The sequence below is a fragment of the Lepisma saccharinum genome, chromosome 21 (assembly GCF_977018435.1).
Source record: "Lepisma saccharinum chromosome 21, izLepSacc3.1, whole genome shotgun sequence".
NCBI lineage: Eukaryota > Metazoa > Arthropoda > Insecta > Zygentoma > Lepismatidae > Lepisma > Lepisma saccharinum.
Window position 1 is genome coordinate 7,398,319 of NC_139249.1, and position 14,136 is coordinate 7,412,454.

General features: G+C 40.1%; 1 protein-coding gene across 1 annotated transcript in view; it reads right to left on the reverse strand.

Annotated features, from left to right (window-relative positions):
* Positions 1 to 712: 712 nt before the first annotated feature.
* The window catches only part of LOC146004106 (small ribosomal subunit protein mS39), a 48,955-nt gene continuing 35,531 nt past the window's right edge, over positions 713 to 14,136 (reverse strand). The window contains exons 11-12 of the mRNA XM_083142770.1: positions 3,763 to 3,949; positions 713 to 930 (exon numbers count right to left, since the gene is read on the reverse strand). Coding sequence (XP_082998896.1) covers positions 769 to 930; positions 3,763 to 3,949 — 349 coding nt within the window. The 3' untranslated portion in view covers positions 713 to 768. The remainder of the gene's footprint in view (positions 931 to 3,762; positions 3,950 to 14,136) is intronic.

The following is a 14,136-nucleotide window of genomic DNA, read 5'->3' on the forward strand; positions in this document are numbered from 1 at the left end:
ACGAAACACTTTAAAAGTCTGCCCAAGCTTTCGATTCCATCTCGAAGTCATCATCAGGGCTGGTCGAGAGACAGCGGAGAAGACAGATGAGATTAAGATGATGGAATCTTTATTTATCATGATGCAACACAATCCTCATCAATCAATCAAATCTCATCAGTTTTACTCCCTCCAACCTCAAAAAACGAATAACGAAAAAAAAATATGACAAAAAAAGAACACAATAAATTTCACTTGGTTACAAAACGGGATCAAAGTGATAAAATGAAAAGTTCCCAGCCCTGCAAGACCGTAACACCACCTTCTGGCAGACACAGCAAGGAGCACATTGTAACTAAAGATATTTGTTTGGTGGTTACGCGAAGATAGGTAATTTACTCTAAAAAAAAAGCTCATGTTTCATTTTTCCGTTCGATCATGAACAAAAATTGCATGGAAAAATGAAACGTGAACTTTTTGGAGTAAACAGCACGAAGCGTTATCGGAACCTCCACTGTGTCTACTTCGTGGTCTCTTGGCCAGCCCTGATGATGACTCCGAGAGAGTCGAAAGCTTGCACAAACTTTTAAAGTGTTTTGTATCACTTTTGTTTATGTGTTTTGTGTAGTTTTTAACAAGAATACTGCTGGCATGTGACATAAGAAGTTTTAAAGGATTTTTCACTTATTTGCAAACTGCAAATCACACTGAGTTGTGAATTGTACATGTAAATATTTTTTTTATTTATTTACACTGACACTACACAAGGTTTTGTACAAAAACACTAACTCATACTGCAGTTTCTCTTGCCTCTTCACTTAAAACTGCATTCCCTGCAATCTCGTTCAACTTCTCTACTTCTGAGGGCTCCAGATCGAGAGCTCCTGACAACTGGGCTGCTTGCTTGGCTGCTTCAGGGTACCCAACGTCTGTGGTGTACTGCACGCACACCTAAAAAAAGGGTTGAGAATAAATTCCAGTTCTCACAGGCTATGCGGTGATTGGAACTTGAATATTTTTACAAATTTCTTGTTCCAATTTGTCCATTAAAAGGTGGGCACAGGATGATTTCTGCCCAGGGGTAGACAAGTACAGGGTTGGCACGGCACTCAAAAATTTTCACCTGGTTCTTGAATTTTGAAATTCAGGTTTTTTATTGTAACGAGTGTGCTAATGGAAATTTCCATTGCCTTATTCTTTAATTAGGAATACAGTTCAATGTTTGTGTATTTTCTGCATCATATGTATCATTAAAGTAGAATATTAAGCATGCCATTATAACTTCTTGCACTGTTGCTAGCCGAATTTTAAAAAATTATGCAGTAATGTGATGGAGTTGGCCTTACATTAGAATGTATCTCATAGTTATTCATGTTGTTAATTGTCGAGCATTTTTTAGGAAGGCACTCTGGTGCTAGAATGAATCACTTTTAATCCAATCTTGTTGTAAGATCACATTTCAAAATGTGTAGCTTTATCTTAGTTGTATTCGTGGCTTTCTTAGCCTGCATTCGGGGGAAAAAAAGAGAAATGTCGGTTCCAGGGAAAAAAGTAGCTGGCACCTGAATTATCTTTAGCTTTGTCTACCCCTGGTTGTGCTCATTTCCATGTCATGGGTTTGGAGGTGATATTTGTTGTTGCAGGTGAGAATTAAATGGACTAGGCAGGTCAGAAAAATAGTACTTGGATTCTGAGGTCTTATATGGCTGGTGTCCAGACAGAACTACATGGAAGGACACTGGCCACGTGGACCGTTGGTAGTAAATTGTGGATTGTCTGTAAGTAATAGCTGGCTGGAGTCACAGAGGTAGGAGGGCAAAGCTCTAGCAAGGAGTTTGAGGTTGAGCTCCACAAGGAGTGGAATTTCTTCTGTGGGTGGGTGAACCAATCTCCCCGATCCTTATGACGAACACTATAGCATTGTTCTGAAGTTAAAAATTTATTGAAATAGCAATTTGTATATTCAAGCATAAAAAAATGAAATTATGATAGCACTAAGTGATGCAGAGTTATACATTTTAAAATCCAACTACAGTGGAACCTTGATTTTACATTCTTCAGGGGACCAAGGTGAAAAAACTAAAAATGCAGGACAACGTAAAATCCAGGAAAATTTTATGGTAATGTGCACTATTAGGACCCTTAAGACTGAATGTACAGTGCAAGGAAATTTAAAATCGAGGTTCCACTGACTGTACTGTATTGCAATATTACTGCATCATCTACAAGATTGTTCCCTTGGCATTTTGCATATTCTCAGGATATGTGGACTTCAGAAAAGTGTCCCTCACATACAAAGGTATTACAGTAGAACCAGCTTTTATGTTTTTTAAGGGACCAAGTTGAAAAAATAAACTTAAAATTTGGGAAAATTTAAAATCCTGGAAAAGGTGGAACCATGACAACTACTGAATGTACAATGTGGCAAAATTAAAATCCAGTAACATAAAAACGTGGTTTCACTGTATATGTATGTGGCCACGGTGGCTCAGTCGGTAACGCATCTGACTACCATGCTAAAGGTCCCGGGTTCGATCCCCGGCCGGTTCAAATCCGGGAACTTTTCTAACGTTGGAAGCGGCTCCGGCGCCCACCCAGCGTCGAATGACATGGGTACCTGGGGGAAACCCTGGGGGGTAAAGGCGGTCAGGGGCGTGATGCTGATCACATCACCCCCACTCACGACCGGATCAAGAAAGTGTGGGGCATTACCCCCACACCCCCTATATGCCTTCATGGCATGGTGCTAAGCACAGGGGAACACTTTACCTTTTTTACTGTATATGTATGTCTCTATGTCTCTATGAACCCTTTCCTTCCATGTGACACTTACAAGCGGTAAATATCGATACAATACTTCGTATGAGAACCAGAGGAACGTGTCTCGAAAAATGTGGTATTTGGTTTTTCTAACATATCTACTCACGTTGAAGATTGACATATCTCTCCCAAAAACATTATTTTATGTATTAACATTGAACATTATTGTTAACATTTGGGTGTACATGGCCCAACAAGACAGTCTAATGACATATGGCAAATAAAAACAAATGAAGAGCTTGATATATTAATAGAATATAAGAAGATACATCAAAGCTCAGACTGAGCTGGTTCGGTCACATTGAAAGAATGCCTGAAGAAAGAATTCTAAACCAAATTTACAATTGAAAACCTATTGCTACAAGATCCCAAGGAAGGCCCAAAACCAGATGGATAGACGATGTTAGAAATGACATAAGATGCATGAAGAATGAAGATCCAGAACTGGAAAAAAATGTGTGTTGAATAGAGTAGAAAGGAAGAATGTAATTGAGCAGGCCAAAGCCCATAAAGAGCTGTAGCACCTTACAAGAAGAAGATTTGTGTGTATTGTTAACATTATCTTTGTGCATATTATGTTCAACATAAATGGGACTTCGGTCCTGTGATAGACAAATAAATAAATGAAATTAAAATGTCTCAGTCAATTGAAGACAAATGACTTCACTTTTTCTGCTAAGCAGAAGGGATGGAGATATGTCGACCTGACTGCAAATACAGCTCTTCAAAGTGAGTAGATAGGTTCAAAAAACAAAACCTCAGATTTTGGAGCCACATTCCTCTGGTCCTCACACGACAAATAAATCCTGCAATATTGATGATAGTCATGGATCTCTTGGTCGGCACACATACGGGGATAATGTTTGAAAAATAAGTAAAGATGCCCGAGAGGCCTCGGTAAATAACAGAAAAAAGGAAACAGAAGAGAACAAATGTTTGCTGGTGCATAAATCTTAAACTTACCAGTGCCATTGCCTTGTCTTTCTGCTCAATGCAAGCATCCAAGAAGAATTGTAGTGATTCGATGCTGGGAACGCCAACGATCTTTGTCTGCTCTTCGTTCAGCTTTCTCATAGCCTTGCAGGCTTTTGCAAAGTCACCTCCACGCAAGCAGACTGTCATTATGTCCCCTAGCATTGGTCCTGTCCACCTGAAATAGAAATCATTATAAATGAAACAATAAGAAACAGCCATAATGACACACACACAGAATTAGGAACTTATTCATAAAAAAGGGTTCCTACTTTGCATGTAAAAAAACTTGCAAATCATTTGAGACACACAGGAAATATACTATGTACAGGGGTTTATAATTTTGTAATAACAAAATTTCCACATTACCGCATACATCCCAGCAGGGGTGGCGGAAGAGGGGTCGAACCGTACCACCACCCAGAGCGGCAAAATTTGAAGAGAAGAAAAATATAAGCCTATTGAAAATTTGTTATAATACAGGGTTATTATAAATGATGGACCCATTTTCAAAACGTCATAGGTAGGGAAGTACAGATCCAAATTGAACAAGCTATATACCAATGGAAAGAGGAAGGTTCAAAGTTTCTGGCGGGCAGCGGCCGGCGAGCTGTGGTGGTTGCGGAAGCGGCCGGTAGAGTTCGCGAGAGGACCGTCTCTGTCAGTTGTGAGCGAGATGGCGACCTTGGAGCACAAGGTTTTCTGCGTGCTTGAGTTTGCGAAAAGTGAGTCGCAAATTGCAGTGCAGCGGGCATTCCGTACCAAATTCGGTAGCAAACCACCAACTAGGAAAAGCATTAGCCGTTGGTTTCAGCAATTTCAAGCGACTGGAAGTGTGTGCAAAGGAAAAATCACAGGCCGACCGCGTGTGTGGAACAAGTTTGGCTACCGCATCGATGTTTGCCGTGCAGCCAATGGTGGCCACATTGAACATTTATAACAGTTACAAACATTGTGGTAACAAGCTTTGAACCTTCCTCTTTCCATTGGTATATAGCTTGTTCACTTTGGATTTGTACCTCAATAAATATGATGTTTTGAAAATGGGTCCATCATTTATAATAACCCTGTATTATATTATATAACTTGGAAGTTAATATATGCCAACCCACCATTTTGAAGGAACATATCAGTAGTCTCACTTTAAAACGTCTGAGTGCCACAAGGTGGGAAAGCAGATTCGATGAGATATCAAGTGGGAGAGGTTTATGATGCGCTCCATCAAATAATTGGCGATAATAAAACTGTCCAAATGGCTGCACATGAGGTGTGTTTTGCAAACCAGTTGTGTGGCTTCTACATTCCTTTGCTCACTAGTTATCTGGTATGACTCTTTACTCCACATAATGTAATGAGCAAATGTCTTCAAAACATTGATCTATGATGTGTTAGATGTTGTTACGTAGATGATTTATTGCAAACATATCATCGTTTTTTATTAGACACCACTTGGCAGCCTGGTAAGGCCTCCCTATTTCCACTTGTGGAGGCAAAGGGGGGCGGCGACCTGTGAGTTCCGGTTGATGAGAAAGAATTGGCATCGAATTTAGATACAGATGATCCAAAGATAGGAGACACTGTACAGGGCCGAAATCAAAAGAAGAATCAGTTTCAGTATGACGAAACTGTTGAAGATCCACAAAAATGGTGGCTCAGTCGGTAACGCGTCTGACTACCATGCTCAAGGTCCCGGGTTCGATCCCCAGCCGGTTCAAATCCGGGTACTTTTCTAACGTTGGAAGCGGACCCGGTGCCCACCCAGCGTCGAATAAAATGGGTACCTGGGGGCAACCCTGGGGGTAAAGGCGGTCAGGGGTGTGATGCTGATCACATCACCCCCACTCACGAATGGATCAAGAAAGTGTGGGGCGTTACCCCCACACCCCCTATACGCCTTCATGGAGTGGTGCTATGCACAGGGGAGCACTTTACCTTTACCTTTTTACCACTAAAATGGTACAAAGTTGATTTTTATTACCAGGTCTTAAGACGATTATTTTAGATCTAAGGGAAAGATTTGAGCAGCTTAAACATCATAGTGAATTTTCATTTTTTTTTTCATGTATTTACTGCATCCATCCATGGGCGTCCAGAAGGGGGGCAAGGGGGGGGGGCGTGCCCCCCCCCTGGAAAATGAAAGTCAACCAAAAATTATGTATTTCACACATATAATTTCATTTTAGCCACAATAATATGTGTTAATTATTGCATGAACACCATAAATTCAAATTTAAGCAATGTTTTTTTTAGGGAACAACACTATTTTTGGGGAAAATGTGCCGTTTGCCCCCCTGGAAAAAAATACCTTCCTTGCCCCTCCCTGGAAAAAATCCTGCGGACGTCCATGCATCCATCACAAAATCATGAATGAAAAATTCTCGGAATTTTCCAGGTTTCCCACATTTTCGAGACCAAGTCATTAGGGCAATTCATGTATTTAAACATGTGTGTAAGAAGGTCACTACATTTTAGCTAAAAAACAGTCTCAGTGCTTTTTCTCTGGGAAGGAAGGTTCTGGCAGTCGTCAAGTTGATTTGTTTTTGTTACGGTTATTGTGTTCATCATAAGAACTTCTCAAAATATTGTGGTAAGATGTTCAGAAATGATCACCTATAAAAAGATGCCGGTATGGCATACCGTTGTGTACTACTAAAAAAAAAACCACTGACCAGACTTAGAATCCACCTTACCAATCTTTTAGAATATTCACTTCAAGGTAAGGTAAAGGTTAAAGTCCACATAGCACCGTGCCATGAAGGCACATTTAGGAGATGTAGGGATAGGGCCCCACACATTCTCGATCTTGGTCATTTTTGGAGATGATGTGATCAGCACCATGCTCCGGCTGCCTTTACCCAGCACGGTTGCCCTCAGGTACCTATTGATTTGAGGCTGGGCATCCACCCTGGAAATCAAACCCAGGTTTCCCATGTGGAAGTCAGACACCCTACTGACTGAGCCACCGTGGCTCTGGGTTAAAAGTAATAAGATGGGATACTGAACAAAAACTGACTGTTCGATAGGGGCACCAAGGGTGAGTTTTTACGTAATACTTGTCATGCAAACAAAGATATTTTTTACATCAAAATCATAACAATTAGCATCAATATTGCATAATCGTTGTAAAATTCAGTAATACATGTATTAATCCTAATATGAACAGACAACCAAAAAATTGCAACACAGAAGTGGTAAAAGTTCAAAACATGGTCCCTTTTCCTAGAGTATTTAATGAAAACATTTCTACTGTAATTACTCAATATACCAAACTGAAGTATAGTTTGTCTACAACAAATTTAAAATTTCTTGCTTGTTCTTTTTTCTTTGTTCAAATACCTACTTTTAGTGCAGTGCACTAAAATGTTGATTCTCCAGAAAGAGTAAATTTCCGAAATTTCCAGGTTTTACAGACTGGTAGACACCACTACAAATGTTAGTGCAAAATGCACACTCGACCAGGACTTGAACGCGGGCCTCCAGTTTGAGTAGTGGCCAAGCCTGTATTAGTCTCTAAAATGTTTACATAGAATACCATACTGTGCCAAATTGAGAGATAACACAGAGCTCTACGCTGGGAGAAACTAGACATCATCAGTGATCAGAGGTCACAGATTCAGTTGTGGTAACACTGACAACAACAATGCCACACACATGAAATCAGGTGAAGCCATTATGACGCTCCAGGAGAACTGAGAACTCCAACCGATATTATCCCTTACTTTGGAGGAAGCCCCCCCACAGGTCACTCTCGCAACGTTGAAAGCGCAGGTGGGAGGAAATTTGCCGGGGGAGATCAACTACCCCAAATAAAATATGAAGTCAGAAACCCCATCTGAGTATAAGTAATTTTCGTATGACGCTCCAGGAGAACTGAGAACCCCAACCAGTATTTTTCCCTTGTTTTGGAGGAAGCCCCCCCACAGGTCACTCTGAATAAAATTTAAATTACCATAAATCCTTTACCACTTATGATATTTAATGCACTCTTTATGAGTTACAAACACACTGTACACAGTTCAACTATTAATCATAGAAAAATACAAGATTCTTGTTTCTTTAACAAAGAATGCTCGAACCAGATAATGAAAACGTCACCTGTCAGTTGATGTACATCATGACGTTGCACACGATTTTTGTGTAATTTATCTTGCAACACACGCCTCACACGAATGCATGCATATTTGTACACTGTTAATTTTTGGTAGATCTACTTAATTTGCGTCGACATGAGCTCATGCTAAAAGTTTGGAAAACAACAGCTTACCTTCTGTAGCCGGGAAAAGATGCCATGCCGTTGTTCCTCTGCGGACTATTTGGGCACGATATTTTTAACATATCACTTATGCATCTTCCTTCTCCAAATCTTAAAGACGTTCCTCACCCATTGCCGGTGTGGAAACAACACTCAGTCCTTGTCTCACAAATGTGTGATCACCAAATTTTACGGGAAAAGATTATCCCTTCTCTTCACCAACAAGCTTCTTCCGCTCCATCTTTTCCAGAATCAACCGCTTTATTTCTTCCTCTTCTTCTCACCTGTACCACCGTCTTTTTTTGTACAACAGAATTAACTCGGATAATTTGTCAGTTAAAATAGTTGTATATTATCACAATACTTGCAGATGTATATGTCCAAGATATTTTTGTAATAAACGTTTGAACAAACTGTCTATCTATATTCATGCGATAGCATGGAGAATATTACGCTGTAAATTTTATAGGTTTTCGCCATCACTGCAAATTGTCCTTGCGTGCAGCCGCCGTCACATCAAAATGTCCTTGTGCATAGCGAAAGCAAACTGTTTTTGGCGGTAAATTTTACGACAATGAGATCTTCAACAACAAGAGATTAAAATTTGTTACAAAGGCACTTGCAAAAAGATGACTTTGAATTTAACTTCAAAATAACATTCACGTACAATGTGATTAAAGAATTTTACAATTTATAATGACTTACAAATGGTGCCATCTAGCGTTATTTTCTGAACTTCGTATTGTACCGGTTTACGGACGTAAGTAGATTATTTAAATGTTCTCAACATTCATTACATTCTTTTAATATTATGATGCCATATGACAATAACCGTCATATTTGGCACCCAACAGGGGCTAACCCTTGCCACAGACCAGTAACATATTATCAATTTTTAGGTTTGGTCAATACTATTTGACTAATCATAAATACATATACTTGTCCTTATACTGTCACAAAGTTACAGATTCATTACACTTATATACACTATATACAATTCTAATCATCATCTAGATGATTCTTTTATTCTACATGAAGAAGAAACACCGAGCCTTGCAACAGGTGCCCAACATTCCAGTACAGGATCACTTTATGCTTCAGGCCCCCGCCGCGCTATACCGAATTTTGTTCCTGAAAAGTCACATTCCATCAGAGACTTATGAACGTTATAAAGTGCCATTTGTTTTAGAAAGGAAGACTCCCTGGGGCGTATTCAGATTGTGAATATATTTCAACATATTAGAAAGAATGAAGGAAAATCTCAGGTTTTTGATCTCGTATGCTGGTTCGCCGCAGAATTACATCCACTTGACCTCCTGGCCCGCCGCAGACTAATTCACACTTAACCCACACGAGACTTTACAAAACCTTATTCCTCTCTTCCCACAACCTTACTTTGATTCCCCTTGCCGGAAGCTTCTCGCTCATCAGCAACCTCAAGTTGCTTCAGCCACTGCTCCACATTCTCTAAATTCAAACCCCTCAACTTATTCTTCCAAACCACCAACTTGTCCTCTGAGCAATTCCACAATTTACAGTTCTGAATGGATTGGTCAACTATTTGTTCCCCTGTGACACAATCTATCAACGATAGCGTAGAATCTTTGTTGTTTTTTACACAAAGATATGGACCAAGAAAGAGTTCACAATATTTTTTTATCACTTTATCCCCCAAACCGTTCAACGTTTGATTTTTTACAAAGACCAAGGTGCCCTCTTTAATCACTGGTTTACCATTCTCCTTGGCATTAAACTTTATCAACTTACCCTGCCTTTTTTGGTGACTAGTCAGATTGGCCATTACCAATTTGTCATCCCATGTGACATTAGTATCCTGGGCAACTACAGACGACATGTCAACCAGACGCATAGGCATGTTTAGTCTTAACTCAGCCGGAGAATAACCTGTCTGTGACGAAACAGATCCATTCAACAATTTCAATGCTTCCGGCACCTTCTCTGGCCACTTGGTATGATTCGAAGAACAGAGTACCCTCATTAGACGATTTAATTCTGAATGGTAACGCTCAACTAAATTTGAGCTCGGGTGATATACGGGAGTGAAAGTTAGTTGTACCCCCCAAGATTTCATAGCATTCCTGAATATATTTGATTTGAACTGAGGTCCATTGTCTGAGACTATTCTTTTAGGAACTCCTAAGTGAACAAAGTAAATGTTTGATAATTTGTTCACGATCGTGTAGGCATTGCTGTTAACAACGGGATAAGCCACTAAATATCTCGTCGCTGCGTCTAACACAGTGAACAAAAACCTTTCTCGTTTTGGCCCCATTATAAACGGACCCTGTAAATCGATGAATAATAACTCTCCAGGCTTATCAGTAAAATGTGACCTGGCTACAAATTTTGACGGATGTTTGTTTGGCTTAGTTCGCTGACACAGATCACAATTTTTTATGTATGTTTTTATGTCAGTCTTCATTCCACTCCAATAGAACGTGCGATAAATTTGAGCTAAAGTTTTGGCCACCCCAAAGTGTCCTTTATTATCATGACAAGCTATTAAAATTTTACCGATTAATTTGACTGGGATGCAAATCCTCAAACGCGAGTTATCATGAAAGTCCTTGATATAGAGAACATCATTCCTCATACAGTACGTTTGACTCCATGATCTCGAACGAGGTTGGACTTTTTGTCCTGTTCCCATCAGGTTGTCAATAATCTCAGATAACTTATCATCTTGACTCTGTAAACTTATCAACTCTTCTTTCGTGAACACTTCCTCATCTGTTTGTGCACCAACGGATACATTTATCATAAATTGTGAATCAGAAATGTCAGGAAAGCTCCTACTAAGAGTGTCTGCTAAAATATTGTCTACGCCTTTACAATATTGAACAACGAAAGAATACTGTTGAATTTGGATAAACCACCTCGTCAGCCTGGCATTCCAAGAATGTGCTGATTCTAACCAAGTGAGGGATTTATGGTCGGAAACTACAACAAACTGTCTGCCTTTTAGGAAGGAGGAAAATTTATCAATCGTGTACAAAATAGCTAATACCTCTATTTCGGTGGAAGTGTACGATTTCTCATAGGACTTCAACAGTCGGCTGACAAAACCTAAGGGTTTGACGTTACCGTCAATAAGCTGATAACAGTAACCACCTACCCCAATTAGGGAAGCGTCTGTTTGAATGTAAAATGTTCTTTCAAAGTTGGGATAGCTCAGAGTGACCTCTTGGACGACCAAAGCTTTTAACATCTTGAGCGCTTTATCCGCTTCCATGGTCCAATGCCACTTGGTCTTTTGTTTCAACAACTCGTATAAAGGGTGAGCCACAAGTGCATAATTGGGTATATACTTAGATAACCAATTAAAACATCCCAACAATCGCTGAAGCTGTTTCAAGTTTTCAGGTTTGCGTAGCTGGACTATACTTTCCACATACATAGGATCTTTTTTAAAGCCACAGGTAGTGACTAAGTGTCCCAGAAATTTAAATTCCTGTACGGAAAACTTGCATTTCCCTAATTTTAAGGTAAATCCTGCCCGCTGCAACCTTTCCAGTACCAAACCTACATGCTTCATGTGCGATTCGAAGTCTTTTGATCGGATAATAATGTCATCAACGTACACTACTACAAAATCCATAAATGATCCAAGGACCCGATTCATGACATCCACAAATATGGCCGTGCCATTCACTGATCCAAAAACTACTCTCTTAAATTGGTACAAAATTCCTTCAAAGGCAAAGGCCGTATACTTACGACTACTTTCGTGAAGAGGAACTTGCCAATACGCATTTCCCAAGTCAAGTGAGGTGAAGTACTTGCAGCCAATGAACGACGTCAACAAGTCATTAATTCTCATGGGAGCAAGTTGCATCGGTTTCACGTGGGAATTTACTTTCTTCAGATCGACATGTAGACGAATATCCCCGTTGGGTTTTGGCACAACTAGCAGAGGCGAACGATGTTCTGAGACAGAAAGTTCAATTACCCCCCAAGCCAACATTACATTCAGTTGTTGCTTTACCTTATCCCTATAGGCATATGGGATAGGATAATTTCGCGCCACGATTGGTTCGTCTGTGTCTACTTCCATCCGATGCACGTATTCGGTACATAAATCCGGTTTATCAGTAAACATCAGCTGGAAGTCATAGAGTACATCGATCAAACGTGAATCTAATTTTCTACCTTCATCTAAAGAGGCGTTTATTTTATTTTCAAAGTTTGATCGCTCAAGGTTCGAAGTTTCTGCCACGAAGGACATGTTGGCAACTGACAAATCTTGCTCATTGGACATTATGTCAGCAAGTGGAGTGAACTTCAAAAGTGTCCTGCCATTTGGAGTTTGGTAAAACAAAGCCTCAACATCGAAGTTCAATTCCCCATGTATACCGTATATAACATCTAATCCTAATATGATGGGTACATTTAGTTTTTTGACAACCACAAATTGCACATAAAATTCATAACTTCCTAAATTGACATTCAATCGCGTAATACCCTCTACCGATTTAGACTTCGTGCCCGAATAATCAATTAACTTAATACTTGACGCCGACTCCAACCTAGGCCGCGAGACCGACGATGATATCAATTTCCAGGTGTCGTAAGCCAGGAGGCTCAGTTCCGCACCACTATCACAGAGGGCTACGAACGGTTCACCCATAATAGAAACATTGATCATTGCAGATCCACATCTTTGATTACTAGTATTAATTGGCATTATAGAATTTATTGATTCCCCCAGATCAAACTCATCAATACCCTCCTCTATATTTACAAATAATATGGCAGATGACTTTAATTTGTCCTCACCCCCTGCCCGTTGGTAAGGGTCCTTTGTCGGTTTTCCGACCTCGACGTTTCCTTTCTATTTACTGGAAATTCTTCGATCGCATGGATCTAAGCTTCAACCACGAGTTGAGATGCTTGTTTGAAGTTAGTACGGCCCAAAACGTTGAATACACCCCTACTTCGAAGAAGGTCCACCACCCTGGCCATTCCTGCTCTGTTCCAGTGAATTTTATCGATCTTGCCTCGCGAGGGATTCCCTAAATATTCTTCATACAAATCACCCCGAATTTCATTTTGCTCTGTGAAGAACAAAGGCACAATATCAACTACTCTAACATTTTTTCCATTATGGAACGACATAATCAGCTCATTGATGCTCTGCCACTTTCTCCACACACTGGTACCTTTGTCGCGCATAATCCGTGCCAGTGGAGGTATCGTTAGCCAATGTATTTCCTTTGTCCGTTTAGACAAAAGATCCAACGTCTGCAATAAACTTTGCTTAATAGCTTCTTCAGACCTAAACTTGAGAATATCATTTGTCCCAATTAATATAACTACCGAGTCAGACAGCTTTTGACAAGACCGAAGTCTTTCGTTTAACTGTTCAGCAGTTTGACCACTGATCGTTAACCCTACACCGCGGTTGCCCCTCTGATCACATTCAATTCTACAACTTGTATGATTTTGAGCTAACCTTAGCAACATGCTGTCCCCTACTAGTTGTTTATTTTCCAACAATGGTGACAACGAGTAAGATTTAGATAATGCATCTGAACCTGTGCTAGTAGACACCGAAGCACTTGTGCTTTTGGGAGGATCTATATTTACCGACCTCACATCACCTCCTACAACGTGAGGGGTAACTCGTTTCCCAACGACTTGTCATTTGATGTAGACACCTTGTTTAAATGGCGTGATTTGGACTTTGGACTTCTATACCACAGCCTTTCCCCATCTGAAGGAGGACTACTTGGCAATTGGTTTTCCCCCAGGTTCTTTTCTTCAGAGCTAGGTGACCCTAACGCCACCATATTTACTCCGCCCCTTTGACCCTTTACCTTAGGAGAAGAAGGCCAATCCCTTTTTACTGATACATCCTTTAGCGACTCAAAGTTTTCAATTACATGAATTGCCTCCGAGAACGACGATATGTCCTGCATTACAAAGTGCTCTTTTAGTTTATAAGGTAAAAGAATGCCCATTTGCGCAATAATCTGCGACTCTTCGGCTTTAGGTTGGATCGTACGCAGGAGTTTAAAGTTTTTTGAGAAAAACTGTAAGACACTCTCATCCGAGGTTTTGATATATGGCGCATTCAGAATTTTAGCCAAACA